This window comes from Labeo rohita, chromosome 15, assembly GCF_022985175.1.
Source record: "Labeo rohita strain BAU-BD-2019 chromosome 15, IGBB_LRoh.1.0, whole genome shotgun sequence".
NCBI lineage: Eukaryota > Metazoa > Chordata > Actinopteri > Cypriniformes > Cyprinidae > Labeo > Labeo rohita.
Window position 1 is genome coordinate 8,223,966 of NC_066883.1, and position 18,813 is coordinate 8,242,778.

Genomic DNA, 18,813 nt, shown 5'->3' on the forward strand with positions numbered 1-18,813 from the left:
TGCTGTCACATTATAATGAAACCACAAAGGGTTAAAATCACTTTAAACTGTGTGTGTGGTGCAGTAAGCCAAGTAATTATTTCTTGAAATGTTTATTGTTCAATGCTCAAACCCCTCCTTTTCACTTTGAACGCAACCATTTCTAGACAACTGTAGGTAGTACATAAAAGTTTACTGCCTGCCAGTAATTGCCTGTAATTTCTTTTACTGCCAAACTGAAAAATAAAAACATGAGGAAAGAGTTTACTGCACTCAGAATGAACCTGCGCTTGAACAACCGGCCCTTACACTAAGATAATTCATTAACTCATTCATTTCTAAACTTATGCTTCATACAAATTTGTCTGCACATAAACACATATTACAGAATAACAAAGAGTTTGTTTTACCTTTGGAGAGGTTTTGGCTCAAAAAGGCCTTCAGATCTCCACACAGAGCCGCTGCGCCAACCTGCGTGGAGAAGAAAACATCAAAGAGTTAAAATGAATTGAAATATTAGTTGCAGTATACAGCGGCTCTAGAAAGTATATGGATATGTTTATAGCAAAAATATCAAACCTAGTAATAATTTACTTTAAAGAAAGACAGCACATTTTTAGGTAAAACAAAAAATATAATCATTATTACCACTTAATAATATGCACTGAAAGTTGTCCAAATGAAGTTCTTAGCAATGCATATCACTAACCAAAAAATTGGTTTTGATATATTTACGGTAGGAAATTTACAAAATATCTTCATGAAACATGATCTTTACTTAATATCCTAATGGTTTTTAGCATGAAAAAAAAAAGTAAAAAAAAAGTATAATTTTGACCCATACAGTGTATTTTTGGCTATTGCTACAGATATACTCATGCTACTTAAGACTGGTTTTGGTTTTTCAGCATTACAGTTAAAATTTCAAACATATTTTACTGGATGAAGTCAGTTCCCACAGGTGTCTGAGTAACCTTGTGTACTGTAGTTCATCAAAATTAATAATAAACATGACCCACATTTGACAACCACAACATGCCAGTACTTTTGCTTTCATTTTGAACAGCACATTATATCTACTGTTTTATCTTTTAAATCCAAATAAAAATATATTTTTGTGACATGTTCTGCTTGCTTGACAATATGACAAATTGATGTGGTTTGATAAAGTAGAGCATTCAATGCACTTTCTTTGTTGCCATGCCTTTTATAATTTGCACATTTGTCTGAAGTGTCATTACTGTGAGTTCTGCTCAGTTTACTGTATAAGGACAATGCTCTGTTTCTGAACTGATAGTGTGGTATCTCACAGCAGCAGCTGCTTCTGCTGTAGGTCACAACTTTAGAGAGAGAAAAAAAAAAAAAACAGCTCCATGATCCAGAGTACAGGATGACTTTAACTTTGAACTGGCTAAAAGCAAAAATGCGAACCAATTTCGTCACCATTAAAACACTTGGTTGGAGGGCTCCATCAAATCAGCAGCGCTGGCCAGTGAAAGACTGACAAAATCTATAGAATGAAAGGCTTTAAACAGACGAGTAAACAGATGTCAGTGGAGTTTACAGAGACATCTATTCACAGGGGTCGGAGGTCGTGGAGCGTGTCACCATGATTTAATCAACGGGACATCACAGAGCCATTTAAACGAAATGAGAAATGTTCTCAGCGAGCACTAGATAAAAGTCAGATGCATTTTCATGTTTAGTTTTGAGAATATTTTGTGAGTGAAAACTTCTAAGACATAAACTATTATAGCACCTCACATCTTTATGTCATCGCTTCTACTTTAACATAAGCAGATTCTCTTAATAGCAGGACTATTGTGACTAAATGTACGCTCTTTTCTCTATTGGTGTGACTAAATTGTGTTAGACGGCGCAAAAGTGAAACTACCAATTTGACTGACCGATAACCAGGGCTCTACACTTACTTTTCTTATTAGGAGCACTTGTGCACAATCAAAATTTCAGGTGCACCTTCTTTATCAATAATTAAAAAAACAATCAAAAATTAGCCTTTCCATTATGAGGTGATATTTGACTCATTAAGGTGAGTAAGTGTGCCATTACAAAGGTAAAAACAAAATGTAAAAGTATGTCATCTTTCATGTCAATTTTTAAAAATATATATATTTTAAGTGTTCTTAAAATTCCTAATTAAAACAACAGAATAAGAACAAGTAAAAATATAGCTGCAAGCAGCAATTACGGGGCCAAGCACAAAAGAGGCAGAATGAGGAGCTAAGCATGGCAAGGAGCAGCAGACCGACTACAAAAATGAGTAATTAAGATAATTTTAGGATAAGATCAATTGAAATGGCTGAAAAATCATAAATACAACCAATCGTAATAAAATTTAATGGCTTATCACTTTTGACCAACAGGTGGTGCTGTTTTCAAATTGATGTGACGTGTTCTGTGTGAAATGACAATGACACACACAAAGTTTGCCATCATTATGTCAAAGCTTTGCAGAGATACAGCCTCAGATGTAGTTTGGCATCTTTCCAGCAAATTCGTTGATGCTCTAAACGAAAACGGTTTCGTGTATCGACACGAAATTCATAACTTTTTGCCAGCATGGTCTGAAGATGATCTGAGTCAAATTTGGTGAAGATTGGACTAACAGTCTAGGAGGAGATCGAAAAAGTAGGTTTTGTACATTAATCAAAATGGAGGACAGGAAGTTTGGCCAATTTCGGCATAATGGATATCAATGTTCTCGGCTTGACCCAAAGAATCTATTGACATCAGTTTCATTACAATAGGCTAATGTAAGCAGAAGTTATTAGCATTTTTGTAAATTTCATTATTAATGTTTAGTGAATGGCGTATTACTTCTGACCCATAGGTGGCACTGTTACCAAATTGATGTGGCTTGGTCAGACTGTGGTGACAATAGCACATATAAAATTTGGTGTCAATATGTCAAAGCTTTGCAGAGATACAGACTCGGATGCAATTTGGCATCTTTCCAGTAAATTCGTTGATGCGCTAAACGAAAACGGTTTCGTGTATCGACACAAAATCCATAACTTTTTGCCAGCATGGTCTGAAGATGATCTGAGTCAAATTTAGTGAAAATTGGACTAACGGTCTAGGAGGAGTTCGAAAAAGTAGGTTTTCAACATGAATCAAAATGGCGGACAGGAAGTTCAGCCAAAATTGGCAAAATTGGTATCGGTGTTCTCAGCATGACCGAAGGAATCTATCAAAATCAGTTACATTTCAATAGGCTAATGTACGCAAAAGTTATTAGCATTTTTTTAAATTTAGTTATAGCTTTTGACCACAAGGTGGCGCTGGCCCCAAAATTTTTATGTACATTCAGGGCATGGTGCCGAACATTTTTGTAATTAATGTCGAAACGATACGCTAATCCGTTCTCAAGATACAGCATTTTAAAGCTAAATTCAAAATGGCCGACACCCAAAATGGCTGACATGGGAAAATTGGATATGGTTCGACTCGGTATGACACACCGAATCTAAAGAGACCAGTTTTGTGATTTTTGGACAAATCATTCAGACGTTATAAAGAAAAATAGCCATTTTTCGTATCTCCTGACCACTAGGGGGCACTGCACCGAAACACTGCAGGTAGACTCAGGTCATGCTTGTTATAACACACACCACGTTTGGTGTCAATATGACAAACTATTACGGAGATATAGCCTCACATTGATTTTTGCTAGCTTTTCGTAGAATTCTTTCGCGTGTTATTCGTGAACGGCTGGACGAATCGACTTGAATTCCATAACTTTTTGCCAGCGTGGTCTGAAGATGATCTGGATCAATTTTTGTGACAATCGGTGCAACGGCCTAGGACGAGTTCGAAAAAGTAGGTTTTACGAACAATTGAGAATAGCGAAAAAACTAAACCTTACGATTTTTGAATTTTGGTGTCCATTCGACTCGGCATAAGCCAAGGAATCAGAGGAAAAAAGAATTTTTGTTGTGTGGCTTATGGTTCAAATGTTATTAGCATAAATCTTTTGAAAGTTTGGACAAGTGGTGGCGCTAGAGAGTTTGAGTTAGAGACTCCAAACTTGCTATGGTTAATGTTGAGACTGTCCTCTATCAGTGTGCAAAATTATACAACTTTCCCGCAAGCGGTTCTATGGGCTGCCATAGACTTGCGGCGGAAGAAACGGAAGAAGAAGAAGAAGAAGCAGAAATATAGCTGCAAGCAGCAATTGCGGGGCCAAGCACAAAAGAGGCAGAATGAGGAGTTAAGCACGGCAAGGAGCAGCAGACCGACTACAACAGTGAGTAACTTAAGCCATTTTAGGATAATATCAGTTGAAATGGCTGAAAAATCATAAATACAACCAATCGTAATAAAATTTAATGGCTTATCACTTTTGACCAACAGGTGGTGCTGTTTTCAAATTGATGTGACGTGTTCTGTGTGAAATGACAATGACACACACAAAGTTTGCCGTCATTATGTCAAAGGTTTGCAGAGATACAGCCTCATATGTAGTTTGGCATCTTTCCAGCAAATTTGTTGATGCGCTAAACGAAAACGGTTTCGTATATCGACACGAAATTCATAACTTTTTGCCAGCATAGTCTGAAGATGATCTGAGCCAAATTTGGTGAAGATCGGACTAACAGTCTGGGAGGAGTTCGAAAAAGTAGGTTTTGTACATTAATCAAAATGGCGGACAGGAAGTTTGGCCAATTTCGGCATAATGGGTATCAATGTTCTCGACTTGACCCAAGGAATCTATTGGCATCAGTTTCATTCCAATAGGCTAATGTAAACAGAAGTTATTAGCATTTTTGTAAATTTCATTATTAATGTTTAGTGAATGGCGTATTACTTCTGACCCATAGGTGGCACTGTTACCAAATTGATGTGGCTTGGTCAGAGTGTGGTGACAATAGCACATATAAAATTTGGTGTCAATATGTCAAAGCTTTGCAGAGATACAGACTCGGATGCAATTTGGCATCTTTCCAGTAAATTCGTTGATGCGCTAAACGAAAACGGTTTCGTGTATCGACACAAAATCCATAACTTTTTGCCAGCATGGTCTGAAGATGATCTGAGTCAAATTTGGTGAAAATTGGACTAACGGTCTAGGAGGAGTTCGAAAAGGTAGGTTTTCAACATGAATCAAAATGGCGGACAGGAAGTTCAGCCAAAATTGGCAAAATTGGTATCGGTGTTCTCAGCATGACCGAAGGAATCTATCAAAATCAGTTTCATTTCAATAAGCTAATGTACGCAAAAGTTATTAGCATTTTTTGAAATTTCGTTATAATAACTTTTGACCACAAGGTGGCGCTGGCCCCAAAATTTTTATGTACATACAGGGCATGGTGCCGAACATTTTTGTAATTAATGTCGAAACGATACGCTAATCCGTTCTCAAGATACAGCATTTTAAAGCTAAATTCAAAATGGCCGACACCCAAAATGGCTGACATGGGAAAATTGGATATGGTTCGACTCGGTATGACACACCGAATCTAAAGAGACCAGTTTTGTGATTTTTGGACAAATCATTCAGACGTTATAAAGAAAAATAGCCATTTTTCGTATCTCCTGACCACTAGGGGGCACTGCACCAAAACACTGCAGTTAGCCTCAGGTCATGCTTGTTATAACACACACCAAGTTTGGTGTCAATATGACAAACTATTACGGAGATATAGCCTCACATTGATTTTTGCTAGCTTTTCGTAGAATTATTTTGCGTGTTATTCGTGAACGGCTGGACGAATCGACTTGAATTCCATAACTTTTTGCCAGCATGGTCTGAAGATGATCTGGATCAATTTTTGTGACAATCGGTGCAACGGCCTAGGACGAGTTCGAAAAAGTAGGTTTTACAAACAATTGAGAATAGCGAAAAAACTAAACCTTACGATTTTTGAATTTTGGTGTCCATTCAACTCGGCATAAGCCAAGGAATCAGAGGAAAAAAGAATTTTTGTTGTGTGGCTTACGGTTCAAACGTTATTAGCATAAATCTTTTGAAAGTTTGGACAAGTGGTGGCGCTAGAGAGTTTGAGTTAGAGACTCCAAACTTGCTATGGTTAATGTTGGGACTGTCCTCTATCAGTGTGCAAAATTATACAACTTTCCCGCAAGCGGTTCTATGGGCTGCCATAGACTTGCGGCGGAAGAGGAAGAAGAAGAAGAAGAAGCGGAATAATAATAACGCCAACGGATACAATAGGTGCCACCGCACCTTCGGTGCTTGGCCCCTAATAATAAGAACGGCAACGGATACAATAGGTGCCATCGCACCTTCGGTGCTTGGCCCCTAATAATAAGAACGGCAACAGATACAATAGGTGCCATCGCACCTTCGGTGCTTGGCCCCTAATAAGAACAAGTTACCAATCAAATGAAATCAGTGTTAACAAAATGAACTTGTACTACAAAGGTGGCACAGAAGAACACAATGTGGCTTGTAGGTGTATTTTTATGTTTAATGACGTCTTAGAGAATTCACTCAATCAAATTCATAAACTCATGTTGAGATTAATGTTTTAGATATAAAAATTTGAATAAAGAAATATTAAATGATTTAAATAACTGAGAAGATACTTGAAAATTGAAACTTAAACTGCCAGTAGGTGGCGGCAAGTCACTGATTTTAATCACTGAATCACTCATTCATATGATTCGTTCGAATGGCAGATTCATTCAGGAATACAGCAAGTGACTCCCTTTATGAATGGGGAACTGAATCATTGACTCACTAGATTCGTTTAAAAACGCACGTTCACTCGTAAACAAAACACGCTGTGTTTGAGTGGAGATGCGCAGCGGCTCAGTTGTGACTTGTTTTAAACCATTTTTGATGACAAATTAGAACAAAATCAGGCAATAGTGTTATAGTCAGACAATATTAACTTCTTTTTTTTTTAACTGTGGCATTAAATCAGTATCTCATTTACAAACTCCCTTAAAAATCATTAAAAGCTGTCACTCATCTTAGTTCATCGCGATCTCACAAAGTTCCATTATAATCAACGAAGCTCTCTACACTGCACAGTGAATCTCTTATTTACACTCTCTGCACTTTGTTTATGAAAGAAGTCATGAAATATGTCTATAATACATTACTCAACGTTGCAAAAACACCCTCAGCGGTAACACAAATATGCTGATCGGGTCAGTCGCACTGGTGCTCCTAAATATTTTTTTAATAGTCGCATTTCAATTGCTTATGAGAAACATTATATGAGCCAAAAGTGAAGAGAAGAAATTGTTAAATAAGGTTTTTTTTTTTTTTTCTTTGTGCACAAAATGTATTCTCATAGCTTCATAAAATTAAGGCTGAACCACTGATGTCACATGGACTATTTTATGTTTCGAAGATGAACAAAGGACTTACGGGTTTGGAACAACATAAGGGTGACTAATTAATGACAGAATTTTTATTTTTGGGTTGACTATCCCTTTAAAACAATGACTACTAGACAAGCCACCGTTCTAAAATGTTAGTCTGGAGCCCTGTAACAGCATTACTAACTTTACAAAAGGATGTGTGTTGGTATTACATCAGCAATACACTCTTAAAAATAAAGGTTCTTTATTGGCATTTACGATTCCATAAAGAACCTTGAACATCCATGGAACCTTTCAAATGGAGAAAAGGTTATTTATATTTGAAAAAGGTCCTTTAGATTTTTAAAATGTTCTTCAAAACGGTTCTTTTAGGAACTGTTCACTGAAAGGTTCTTTGGGGAACCTTTCATTGTTCTTCTATGGCATCACTGCAAAAACACCTTTATTTTTAAGAGTGTATGAGAGCAGAATTCAGCACCTCAAAAGCCAGCTTTCAAAAGAACTATTCTACTTTTGTTTTGACAACAGCGGGAACAAAGTGGTTTTAACATGTTGACACTTGAACCGTAACAGACTTGACAAAGAGCTGAATGTCCCTTTAATTACACAACTTGATGTTCACACACATCACCAAAATGCACTCACCGTGTTGGCCATCATACTGAAGTTGACAGGCTCTTTCTGGTCAGATCCCCTTAACGCTCAGAGCTGCACAGCCCCTGTAGACACACACACACATAAACGTGATCAGGTATGTGTGCAGTGTGGCAAAAACACATTCAGCCTGTCCTCGTGACCATGATGAAGACTGTTAGAGGAGGGGAAAATGATGATGGAGCAGAGATGACAAAGACACAGCGAGAGGAGGAGACGGAGAGCATGGAGGAGGATTCACACAGCGTGTAACCTCCAAACTTTCTCCCCCACCAGAAAGTGTGTGTGAGAGAGAGAAAAAGAAAGAGAGAGAGGGAGGGGATTCATTCTCTTTCTACTCTTCTACTCAGTAAAACTGTCTATCAATCTGCCTATCACACAAAAATAAAATAGCAGACAGAAATCACAATGTCTGATTAGGCACTACATTTGATGAGGAGTAAACTTTGCCACCATTAAAAAAAGTGTGACTGATATAGTATGAATGAAATCTGGTTGACATTGTCATATAATATCAGCTGAACCACTTCACTGCCATTCACAAAAACTCCCACATGGCCTCATTTGATAGTAAAGTAGTAGAGCCTCCAGGTACCTTTTATTTTTTTAATTCTATGAGTTTTGCTTATTTCAGATATGTTTTTTGCCTACTAGATGCAGGGCATCAGTTTACGAAAGCATGTTTGATTGGACATTTATAGGTCTATAAGAAATTAGTTTTATTTTTTTCCCCAAATTCCATTAATCACGATTATTTCTTGCCTGGCACTAAATGTACTATATTTTTTCTTAATTCTTCCAAAAATAGGGGCCTATGAAATATTTATGATTTTTATGATTTTATGATTTTTTAAATTCGTATTAAGATTTAATACAGACTTATTATTAACAACAGGGAATCAAATGAAGGCAAAAACATTAACAATTAAGTTAAGTTATTTTTAAAATGTAATCAAATTAAAATTTACCAATTACATGTATTTTTTGGCAAACAAAGTGCTGCTACAAAGTACTCCTAAAATTAAAACATGGAAGAAAAATTGTGTGATATTCCTTAAAAATTAAATTTGAATAATTGTATTATTATTATTATTATTATTATTATTATTATTATTATTATTATTATTTTATTATTTTATTTATTTTAACAAAAAATTGTTTTACTTTTTTTATTCTTTTTTACTTTTTAATTAATTAATTATTTTTATTTGTTTTTTTAATTTATGCTATACAATAGTAATAGACTTCTGCAATTTCTTTAATATGAAACTGATCTTTGAGTTTCAGTATCTGGTGAAAGTTTTTTCACATGAAATAGTGAAATGCCAGTAAAGTGACTAAGTGCAGCTCTAGAGATGAAGTTCATGAGCAATGTCCCCATACAGTGAGCAAGTGTAAAAATAAGTGTAGTTGCCGCTCTTTCTAACAGGAACACTTGACACAACTCAATTCTTAAGGGGGTCCCTCAAATGCCATTAAACTGGATAAGTTATTACTCAATCAGCCAGCTGTAAGCATGATGAACATTAAACTTCAGGAAATTTTACTTTTCTCCAAAAATACAGATGCTGCACCTATTGCATTCATCATATTTGCTCACTAGGCATGGCCCCTTAAAAACTTGGTGCTTAGAGTTTCCCCACTCGTAATTACAACACTGTGGTCGCAATAATGTGCATTCAGCTACTAGAATGCACCAACACTTGGCACTGAGTATGCTTGTGCAGTCTTGCAAAATATTGCAAAGTTACACCAACATGACACTCAAGTTTTTATATGCACCACAAGGAATTTTAAACACTACAGAGAGTTCACATGAAAGCAATGCAGCTGCCAAAGTAAACCTCTTCAATGTTAGCCACTGCTGTTGACCCTAATATATGACTTGCATAACTGCGACGAATGTTTACGTAAGCACATTGGCGAAAATAAACCAACATATGCAAGAACGTAAAGGTCACACCACAAATAGTAGGTCAACCACTAGGAAGGCACGTTGATGTTTTTGTTGTCAAGCTACATGCACTCAGTGGTCACCTTTATGCAAAACAAGCATGGTTTCCGTCCATACTCATGCACTACAATAAATATATCTCATGCATGTCTGCATGAAGCGCTCGAGTCCAATAAGTATGTTAATGCCTGCGCCCATATGATCCGTGTGTGTCTTTGTGGCCGGGCTGGGAGAGGCGTAGAGCAGACAGCTGGTAAGCCTGACTGCGGTGGAGGGGGTGAGGCAGAAAGGACCGTGCAGATCAATAGACGGGGGGATCTAGCCCTGCCGCCCACCGCCCCGGTCCCACAATAACCCCCTACAGCCCCCTGCCTGAGCCACACATAAAGGCCTTTTGTCCCACGGGGGAGCAGCCCGACACAGGAACCAGAGAGAAGCTTCAAAGTGGCTGGAGGTCTCTCCTTCTATTTTCTCTCTCCTTTTCTGTGTCATTTGCCCTCCCCCAGTCCCTATTTCTCTTTTCCTGGGTGAGGGAGAGGCCACCCAGTATATGTAAGGGAACTTGGGTCGACACATTGCTCTGGTGACATGACACTAAAGAGACAACTTGTTGCTGAGTAAGAGTAGACGGGAGCGAAGCGGGACAGCACAGCGAGCGCACAGTGACAAAAGATTTCACATACGCACTGTAAATCAAGACTGTTGTCGTGCTTTGTTACACGTTTGCAGGACGGTCCTTTAAAAAGCCTCTTGAGATCACAGGCAAGTTTTTGAGGATCTTCCTCAATGGGCTTTATTGACCTCCATTTATTGAAACTTATGTGCTTGTTCTCAATTACGACAAAAGGATGGTTCGTCTAATTAGTGGTGCTTGCTAAGGAAAGCATCACTAAATACTTGAGTTCAAATTGTTTAAATTCTTAACCCTTAAGTATTAAACTTAAGACAAGCATGATGTCGCAAATCAAGTGGCTTGTTGCCTAAAGAAGAGCCGTTGCTTTTCTAAGCAATCCATCTTACAAATTACGTCTGGTTAAGTAAATCAATCCAAAAAAAAACTTCCTATCCACCTTATTTCTCCCGTAAGTGTAAATTTTATGGGTCTGGCTCCTGGTCTCATTCATGTCCAGCTATTTTTGTTGGGAAGTTGGGAAAATGAATCGATGCATTGCAGGGCTCACCGCTAAGAATTTTTTCTACTGGCCCAGTCGGGCCAGTGGTTCAAATTTTTACTTGCCCTGCCACAAAAAAAAACTAAATGGTTGCTGTTATCATTGTTTTTGACCCATGTTATCTTTTATTTTAATAAATAAGCTTATATGACATCAGAATTTCACATACCTATCAAATTGTACAATTCTTGATTCCAATTTCAAAATCACAGCAAAACCTACAGAGATGCTTTCATATAAACCCCATTTCAACTAATAGGATAATATTTCCAGTACTTTGCGCATTGTGAACAGTGATCTTGCTCTACCTGCTAGAATCTTTTTTCCTCTTTGTGTTCATCCTTAGCGTCTCTGGCCTCTGTTAACGGATGTTTAAAGAGTTTGTAATATTTCCACACACATGACATTTTGAAAAATGATTGCATGCAGTTTGTGTGCAAGCCTGGAACAGAGATTGGTTGAAATATGTCTGGTTGATTGGTGCATCTGTACTCCACTGTATAAATTAAATATAGATTAATCATTATCAGTGTTAAAGCTACTAAGTTACTCGTCATGACGGGTATTTTGACATTCTTTTGTAGGCTATTGTCCGTCAGAGATGCGCCTCTCTGTGATCACTTGACATTTTAAATGAACAAAGCTTAAAAATACGTGCAAATGATAAACTTTCGTAACAACACAGCAGTGACAGATTCGTCAACTGTCCCGAGCTTCTTTCACGCTGGCCCCGGGCCATCGCACTCCTTATTGTCGAGCCCTGCATTGTGAATCAAGAAATGATTCAGCATTTCCGAATGCATCGCGATTCACTCTCAAATCGATTTTGAGCTTAGTTTTTAATAGCAGATGGCACTGCATCCTTTAGAAACAGCCGTGCTCTGCTTACTTTCAATTCCTTACGCACACTTGAAGCTAAAATAATCATTCATTAAGTTTGAAAAGTTGAAGCGAAATACAAGCATGAACACAGTGGGCTGTGTTGATGAGCACACAAGCGCTTTTCCTCGTAAGCATTTGAGTATGCGGTTAAAGCTATTTAACCGCGCCATTTGTTGTTAAAAACTAAGCTCAGAATCGATTCTAGAGAAAAATTGTGGTGCACAAGGAAATTCATTGCCTTCATTTGATAACCAGAACATTTTAAATATATAACACAGAATTTCTGAGGGTAAAAAAAAAAAAAAACTGTTGGGTCTATTTTAAGAATAAATTTGAATAAATTAAGTATGCACTCAAATAATTAGACATGCTAAAACACAGAATTTGATAACAATAAAACATACGGTGAGAAAAAATAAACTAGGGCCCTAAACATGTCATATTTGACAGAATTTAAACTTTAACAAGCAGCACCGCTCAATGTCCGTTCCAAAACAGTGGACCAATCAGAAGACCACAGAGGCGGGGCAAACATTGCAAGCTTTCATTTACAGTTACAGGTTGGCATGGCAACTTTTGTATTAGACGGCAACATGGCTAAGTAGGCATTCTGTGCTGCGCTTTTTTTTTTTTGTAAACCATTCCTGAGTGCTGTGTCTTGCAGTTAAAATTCATTCAATAATCGTAATCAATTCTTGATTGCGACTTGGGCCAGCAAACAGCCACCTAGAAAACAACACAACACCCTTACACCCTTAAAAATCAATACCTTAAAAACTAGATAGAACAACTTAGCAACTGCCACAGCCCTGGCAACCACCAGTACCACCCATATTTTCTTGAAAATGTAAGTGTCATGTTCTCAGTGCACCACAATTCTCTCAAACCCACAATCAGATGTATCAGCATTTACACATGTTTGAAAATGCCACTATAATTGCTTGATATTGATCTTTTACAAGCTTACTAGATGGACTGTCAAAAGTACTGAGTCCTATGCAATGGAACTTTCTGCGTTGTTGGGCTGTTTTCAGCACAGTCATGTTGTGGTTTCCACATGCTTGAATGTGCAGCAGCAACACGGCTATGTGCAGGACAGTGTGATGCATTGAAAGCAGAACAACACTACACAGATGAGGCGGCATTTAAATGAAAACACGCATATGCATCAATCCTCTGCGGTGTCGAGCTGCTCATGGGGTGAATGCAAAATCCACAGTGATAATGCACACAAATGCCACACAAAACACATTGCACTCTAAGTGGAAAATTCTTACTGTCACAGTCACAGTCCTGTTACTTAGCAATAAACCATGACCAGGCTGATCAATCAGACCATTTTGAGACCACATAGCAACACCTATAACTATAAATAATGCAAATAATGCAGCATTATCAGCCACCTCACTTCTAGATGTCAGTGGACCTCTACTATTAGAAACCCGCAGATCATGTCATCATAGGAGCTCTCACCCACACATGTGGTCTTAAGACACAGTCGCCCTGCCGTGACCTTCCCTTACTCCTCTCTATTGTCATTCTCTTCCGTCCCTCAGTTGGCCTGCCATAAATCCCCAAGCTCTTCGTCTGTCAGCCTGACCTCTGATTCTCTCGTCTTTCATCCTCCTTTCTCTCTCTGCTCGTCACTGTCCTCTCTTCCTTCTCTCAATCTCCATCACCGATAGACTGAAAAGCACTGACCTGGAAGAGGTGATCCAGTCTGAGGCTGACACAGTAGTGGGGGGCCTAAAGAAACAGGCCAGCTTTGATAGTTTTAGGGTAGTTTAGGGGGATGGGGGTCATCGAATCAGAATATGAGGTTTATGAAGTAGAACAAACCACAGCTCCACTGCACTTTAGGTTTCATCCTAAACCAGGGTTTCCGACGGTGCAAAATAAACTTGGGTGTGAGTTTGTAAAATAATATATATTCTAATTTGCTGACTTATTACTTTTATTATCAATGCTGGAAACAGTTGTGCTGCTTAATATTGGTTTGGAACCTGTGAAACTTTTTCAGGATTCTTTGCACAAATGACTGAACACTGAAAACAAATCATTAGAAAGATTTCTGAAGGTTCATGAGACACTGAATATTGGAGTAATGATGCTGAAATGCTGAAAATTCAGCTCTTCATCACAGGTATATGTTTTAAAATACATTCACATAGAAAACAGTTCATTTACATTGAAATAATATTTCACAATATTACTTTTTTTTCTGGATTTTTGATAAGAAACGTATTTAAAAATAAATAAATACATAAATAAATATCTTACTGATCCCAAACTTTTGAACGGCAGCACATATATATTTTAATATTTTTAAGGAATTTTTATACTTCTCTTATGCTCACCAATTCAACAGCATAGTAAAAACCGTAATATTCTGAAATATTATCAAAATTTGAAATATTTTCTAATTGAATTTATTTTAAAATGTTATATATAGCATTCATGTGATGCAAAGCTTTTATAATTTTTACATTTAATCATTACTACAGTCCTTTACAAATCATTCTATTAGGCTGATATAAAAAAAAAATATAAAATAAATAAAATAATTATAAATATTCCATGGTTTATCTTTACCGCTCAAAGAGAAAATAAAACGTTTGGGGGTTCATCTTCTAATAAATAAATAATAATTATAAACATTTTATGTTTTATTATGAACATAATGAGCATGTGTGATCTTGTCAGAGGGAAAATAAAACCGGGTTTGGTCTTTAAATGTAAAACTACCTGTCAGGTCAGGCCACAGGGTATCTTTTACAGGGCGGGTTTGGGCAAACTTCAAACGCCCGTCCAGACCTGCAGTTCTGCTCAAGGCTGGACTCCAAACTGCAGCAGCCCTTACCCTTCAAATACTGGGAAAGTGCAAGTCACAATATGTTGTGCTGATGGTAATAAATTAGTTTAATTAGTCGTTTATTGTTCAAGTGAGGTCATTAATGAGATCTGCTGCCTGGTAGAAGCTGGCGAGCAATAATCCACCAGCACGAGATCCACTTTGCAGGACTTTCCAATGCTGTGGTGGGGGTTTCACGTCCTCGAAGACAGACCACTCCCTTGTCTTTCTGTAACCCCCTCCATCTGTCACTTGTGCGGCTCAGCACGTCTCCATGGCAACAGCGAGGTCACCCACCATTTATCGCGGGACGGGTACCGAGAGGTGCACGGCAGCTAAGCAAGATGATATTAACGTGCAAGCACAAAATAAGTTTGACACTGCAGGTCTGAGGCTTTAAAAGCCTTTGGAGCAGCATCCCCCATCAGTCCTTCTGTCAAAGCCGTAAGGAGCTGCGCTCTCCAGGAGGCCTCCGATACTATAGCCCCACTGATTAGCGTGGGCTACGCAGAGGACAAGAGGAGGAGGAGGGTGACATTTGGACTTCTGAAGGAGCGTATGCGTGCGTGTCTAAAATACAAACAGCCTGGCTCATGCTGTCATGTAAGGTCACTGAAAAGAGGAAGCGTGCACAAATACGCTGTGTGACGCTAGATTTACGGTACAGGTTAGCCTACACGACTCCTGCTCAAACGCCTTCTCTATTCTTGAACATGAAAAAGAACGACAACTAGATTTCACATCATGGTAAACTTCTTCTAGGGTCTTCTTTCAGAGCAACTACTGTAATACCAATAATATGTCAGAATTAAAGAAAATGAGATAATGAGATTTTTTTTAAATGTCCAACATTCCATATTTCAGATGCCCAAGATTCCTACAACAGGAAATGCAGGAAGTTCTAATTAGTCTCTCCCTCATGAAACACAGTCTGTGCTCTTTAAGCCTGTAATGTTCTGCCAGACATATATTGACTGCTTATGTGAAAAAAAAAAAAAAAAAAAAAACTCATCCTAATTTTTATTTCTTTCTGTTGGACAAAACACACCAAGGAGATGTTCTGCAGAATGTTTACACTGCTCTTTTTCACACAACAAAATCAAAAAGTGACTACAAACTGTCAAAAACATCTTTTAAAGCTTTTTGATTCATAATAAATTACATATGAAGTCTGTTCCTTTATGGTGTTTTTATGCCCATGTTGGATCTTAAGAGGTCCTTCATATAAAAGTCCTCTGCTTGGTGTAACACAAAAAAAACATGGGTTCGTAACAACATGGGTGTGGGTACACAGATTTACATCAGGTTTGGAGAAATGCTGCATTACATCACTTGCTTACCAATAGATCCTCTTTAGTGAATAGGTGCCGTCAGAATGAGAGCTGACAAAAACATCACAACAATCTGCAAGTAATCCACACAACTTGAGTACATCAATTAACATCTTGTGAAGCCAAAAGCTCCAGGTTTGTTTAAAAAAATTTGTTTTTATGACATTTTCAACTTCAGAATGTTGATTCCAGCCAAATCCTCCATCTAACATATTACTTTCTCCAGTGGAAAAGTTGTCTGGTCTGAACCACGAGTGAAATATGCACAGATTGCACATTTGTTTCTTACAAACATGCAGCTTTTGGCTTCACATTCTGGAGACTCTCATTCTGACGACACCCATTCCTTGCAGAGAATCTACTTATGAGCAAGTGATGTAATGCTACATTTCACCAAACCTGATGAAGAAACAAACTCATCTGCATCTTGGATGGGCTGAGGGTGACTAAATTTTTATATGCAACTATTACAGAAGGTTCAAATGCTCACTGATGCTCCAAAAGGACAAACGATGCATTTAGAGCCAGGGGTGAAAACTTTTGAACAGAATGAACATGTTTCTTATTTTGCATGTTTCTTGCAGTGTTAAGAATTACGTGTGTGTAAACTTTCAAACAGGTGTTGTTTTTTTATAAATTCAACTATTATTTTCTCGTGTGGGCTATATGCAAACATCTTTTATCTTTTAAAATATATCATTCAGGTCAGTACTAAATATAAAAATAACAAGCATTTTGCATGGCCCCTCTTATTTTGGTAAAATAATTAACATTTTGCAGGTGTATTGCAGGTTGCATTGTTGGAACATTCTGCAAGGTGTATGTAAACGTTTGACCTCAACTGTATTTATATCAACACTCTTAGTTTTTGTTAACAAAATGTTTGAAAACAAACAGCTTTGTCATAACTACCACAGAAATAAGCAAAATATCAACGGGTACTTTGAGAACCACTGCCTCACTCTGAGCAACTACTGACGCTACATATGCTGATGTTCTTTAAAGAGTAAATTCTGACATGAAAAAGTACCAAAATCCACACCCACTGTGAATAAATATGTATTTTAAGCAATCCAGAAACCCGACGCTAGATCTCCAGCTTCCTAGAATGGAAAGTGCAGTGTTGCAACATGAATGGAGAAGGTTAAGTTTAGTCTCCCAGGAGGACGAGGCTTCATACACAGCACAAACACACACCTACGCTCTGTGAACACATAGAGGCGGCGGAGCGCTAACTGTATGAGCGTGTCCCAAGGGGCATGTTACAGTGACACTGGAGTACACACCAGCAAGCAAGACAGCTGGGAAATGGCGCCAAAAAGGATCCGTGGTGTGTGTTTGCTCTGTCCTTTCACTCTCTTTTGTGCGTGTGCAAATACAAACACACAAAGGCAGACCGCAGCCGCTCACGTGACAGCTGCGTCACAACAATGCAGGCGCAGGTCAACAGATCAATACATCTGAACTTTACATTCAATACGCACGGCTGTTGAACTAGCTGACGCTGAGTTTTTCCTCCAAAGACGCAACCACAGACAGAAAAATAATCAGACAAAGGCCTCCACCACTTACACACAGGAAAAGTTGCTTGAGGTGCTGAATAGCAGGGGGACACCTGTCACAAAAGCTGCGAGCTCTGGGGTGGGGGTCTCATTTCCCTCCTCCTCCCCTCCACTGGAAGGATTAAATATCCAGACCGTTTGTGCGGGACCAACAGATGTCTGCTTCAAATCTGACACAGCCTGGCCTGCAATCTCAGTACACTAAGCCAACAAAAACCCCATGACCTCACACTCCAGAGCTTTCTTGTCCAATTACCACACTAAACATGCTCTCAAATGCGCCTCTGTTTGAGCCTCTCCTCGTATATTTTCTTGAATGTTTACTTCACAAGCCTAAATAACAAGGCTCAGGTGTTCCTCCACAAAACGGTGCAAAACACCACAAAAATAGACAGTCTCAAAGGGGAAAGAAACCACAAACAACATATCAAGAGACAAACTCATCTGAACATACTGGTTAATACACTCTCAGAAATGTTATTTGAAAAGTTACAGAAGTACCATGGCACAAGCATAGGATTTGGATTTACTTTCATGCCAAAATTATGTATTTGACATTTACCACATCAATGATTTTTAGTACATGGTACAATACGGTAATGTATAACCGCTTAGCACCATAGTACAGTACGTCTCAAAGCCCACAGTCTCCTTATTCGACTTTACCATGGTACTTAAAAACGTATTTGAGCTGGTTTTAAACTCTGAGAGATTATTTATAAGATTCTCACAGCATTGTTGATCCGTATGCTCATTGTATACATAAACACGCGTTAAAACATCAAACTGACAGGAATATGCAACCCTATATGCGGTAAAATTGCTCGAAAGTTTATTATGACATTATCGCCGCAAGGCCAAAGTTTTAAGAGTCGCTCTACAATAAACTACCAGACTATTCGTAAAACCTTCATTTGAAGCCACATTACTTAAGGAAAATATGAGGAACTTCTCACCGAAACTCGACGATAATCTCGTCAGAACCGAGTTTTCGGGGCAGCGGAAATGTGCAAAAGCTGCAGAACAAACCGACGAACCACCGCCCGGCGCAATCGCTCCCTGACAGCTCGACACTTCTCGACAAAAGCGCACTGTACATACTATTCTCATACTA

General features: G+C 38.3%; 1 protein-coding gene across 1 annotated transcript in view; it reads right to left on the reverse strand.

Annotated features, from left to right (window-relative positions):
* Positions 1–18,813, reverse strand: part of tfdp2 (transcription factor Dp-2) — a 62,734-nt gene that overhangs the window by 43,433 nt on the left and 488 nt on the right. Inside the window, exons 2-3 of the mRNA XM_051129515.1 lie at positions 7,939–8,012; positions 390–450 (exon numbers count right to left, since the gene is read on the reverse strand). Coding sequence (XP_050985472.1) covers positions 390–450; positions 7,939–7,953 — 76 coding nt within the window. The 5' untranslated portion in view covers positions 7,954–8,012. The remainder of the gene's footprint in view (positions 1–389; positions 451–7,938; positions 8,013–18,813) is intronic.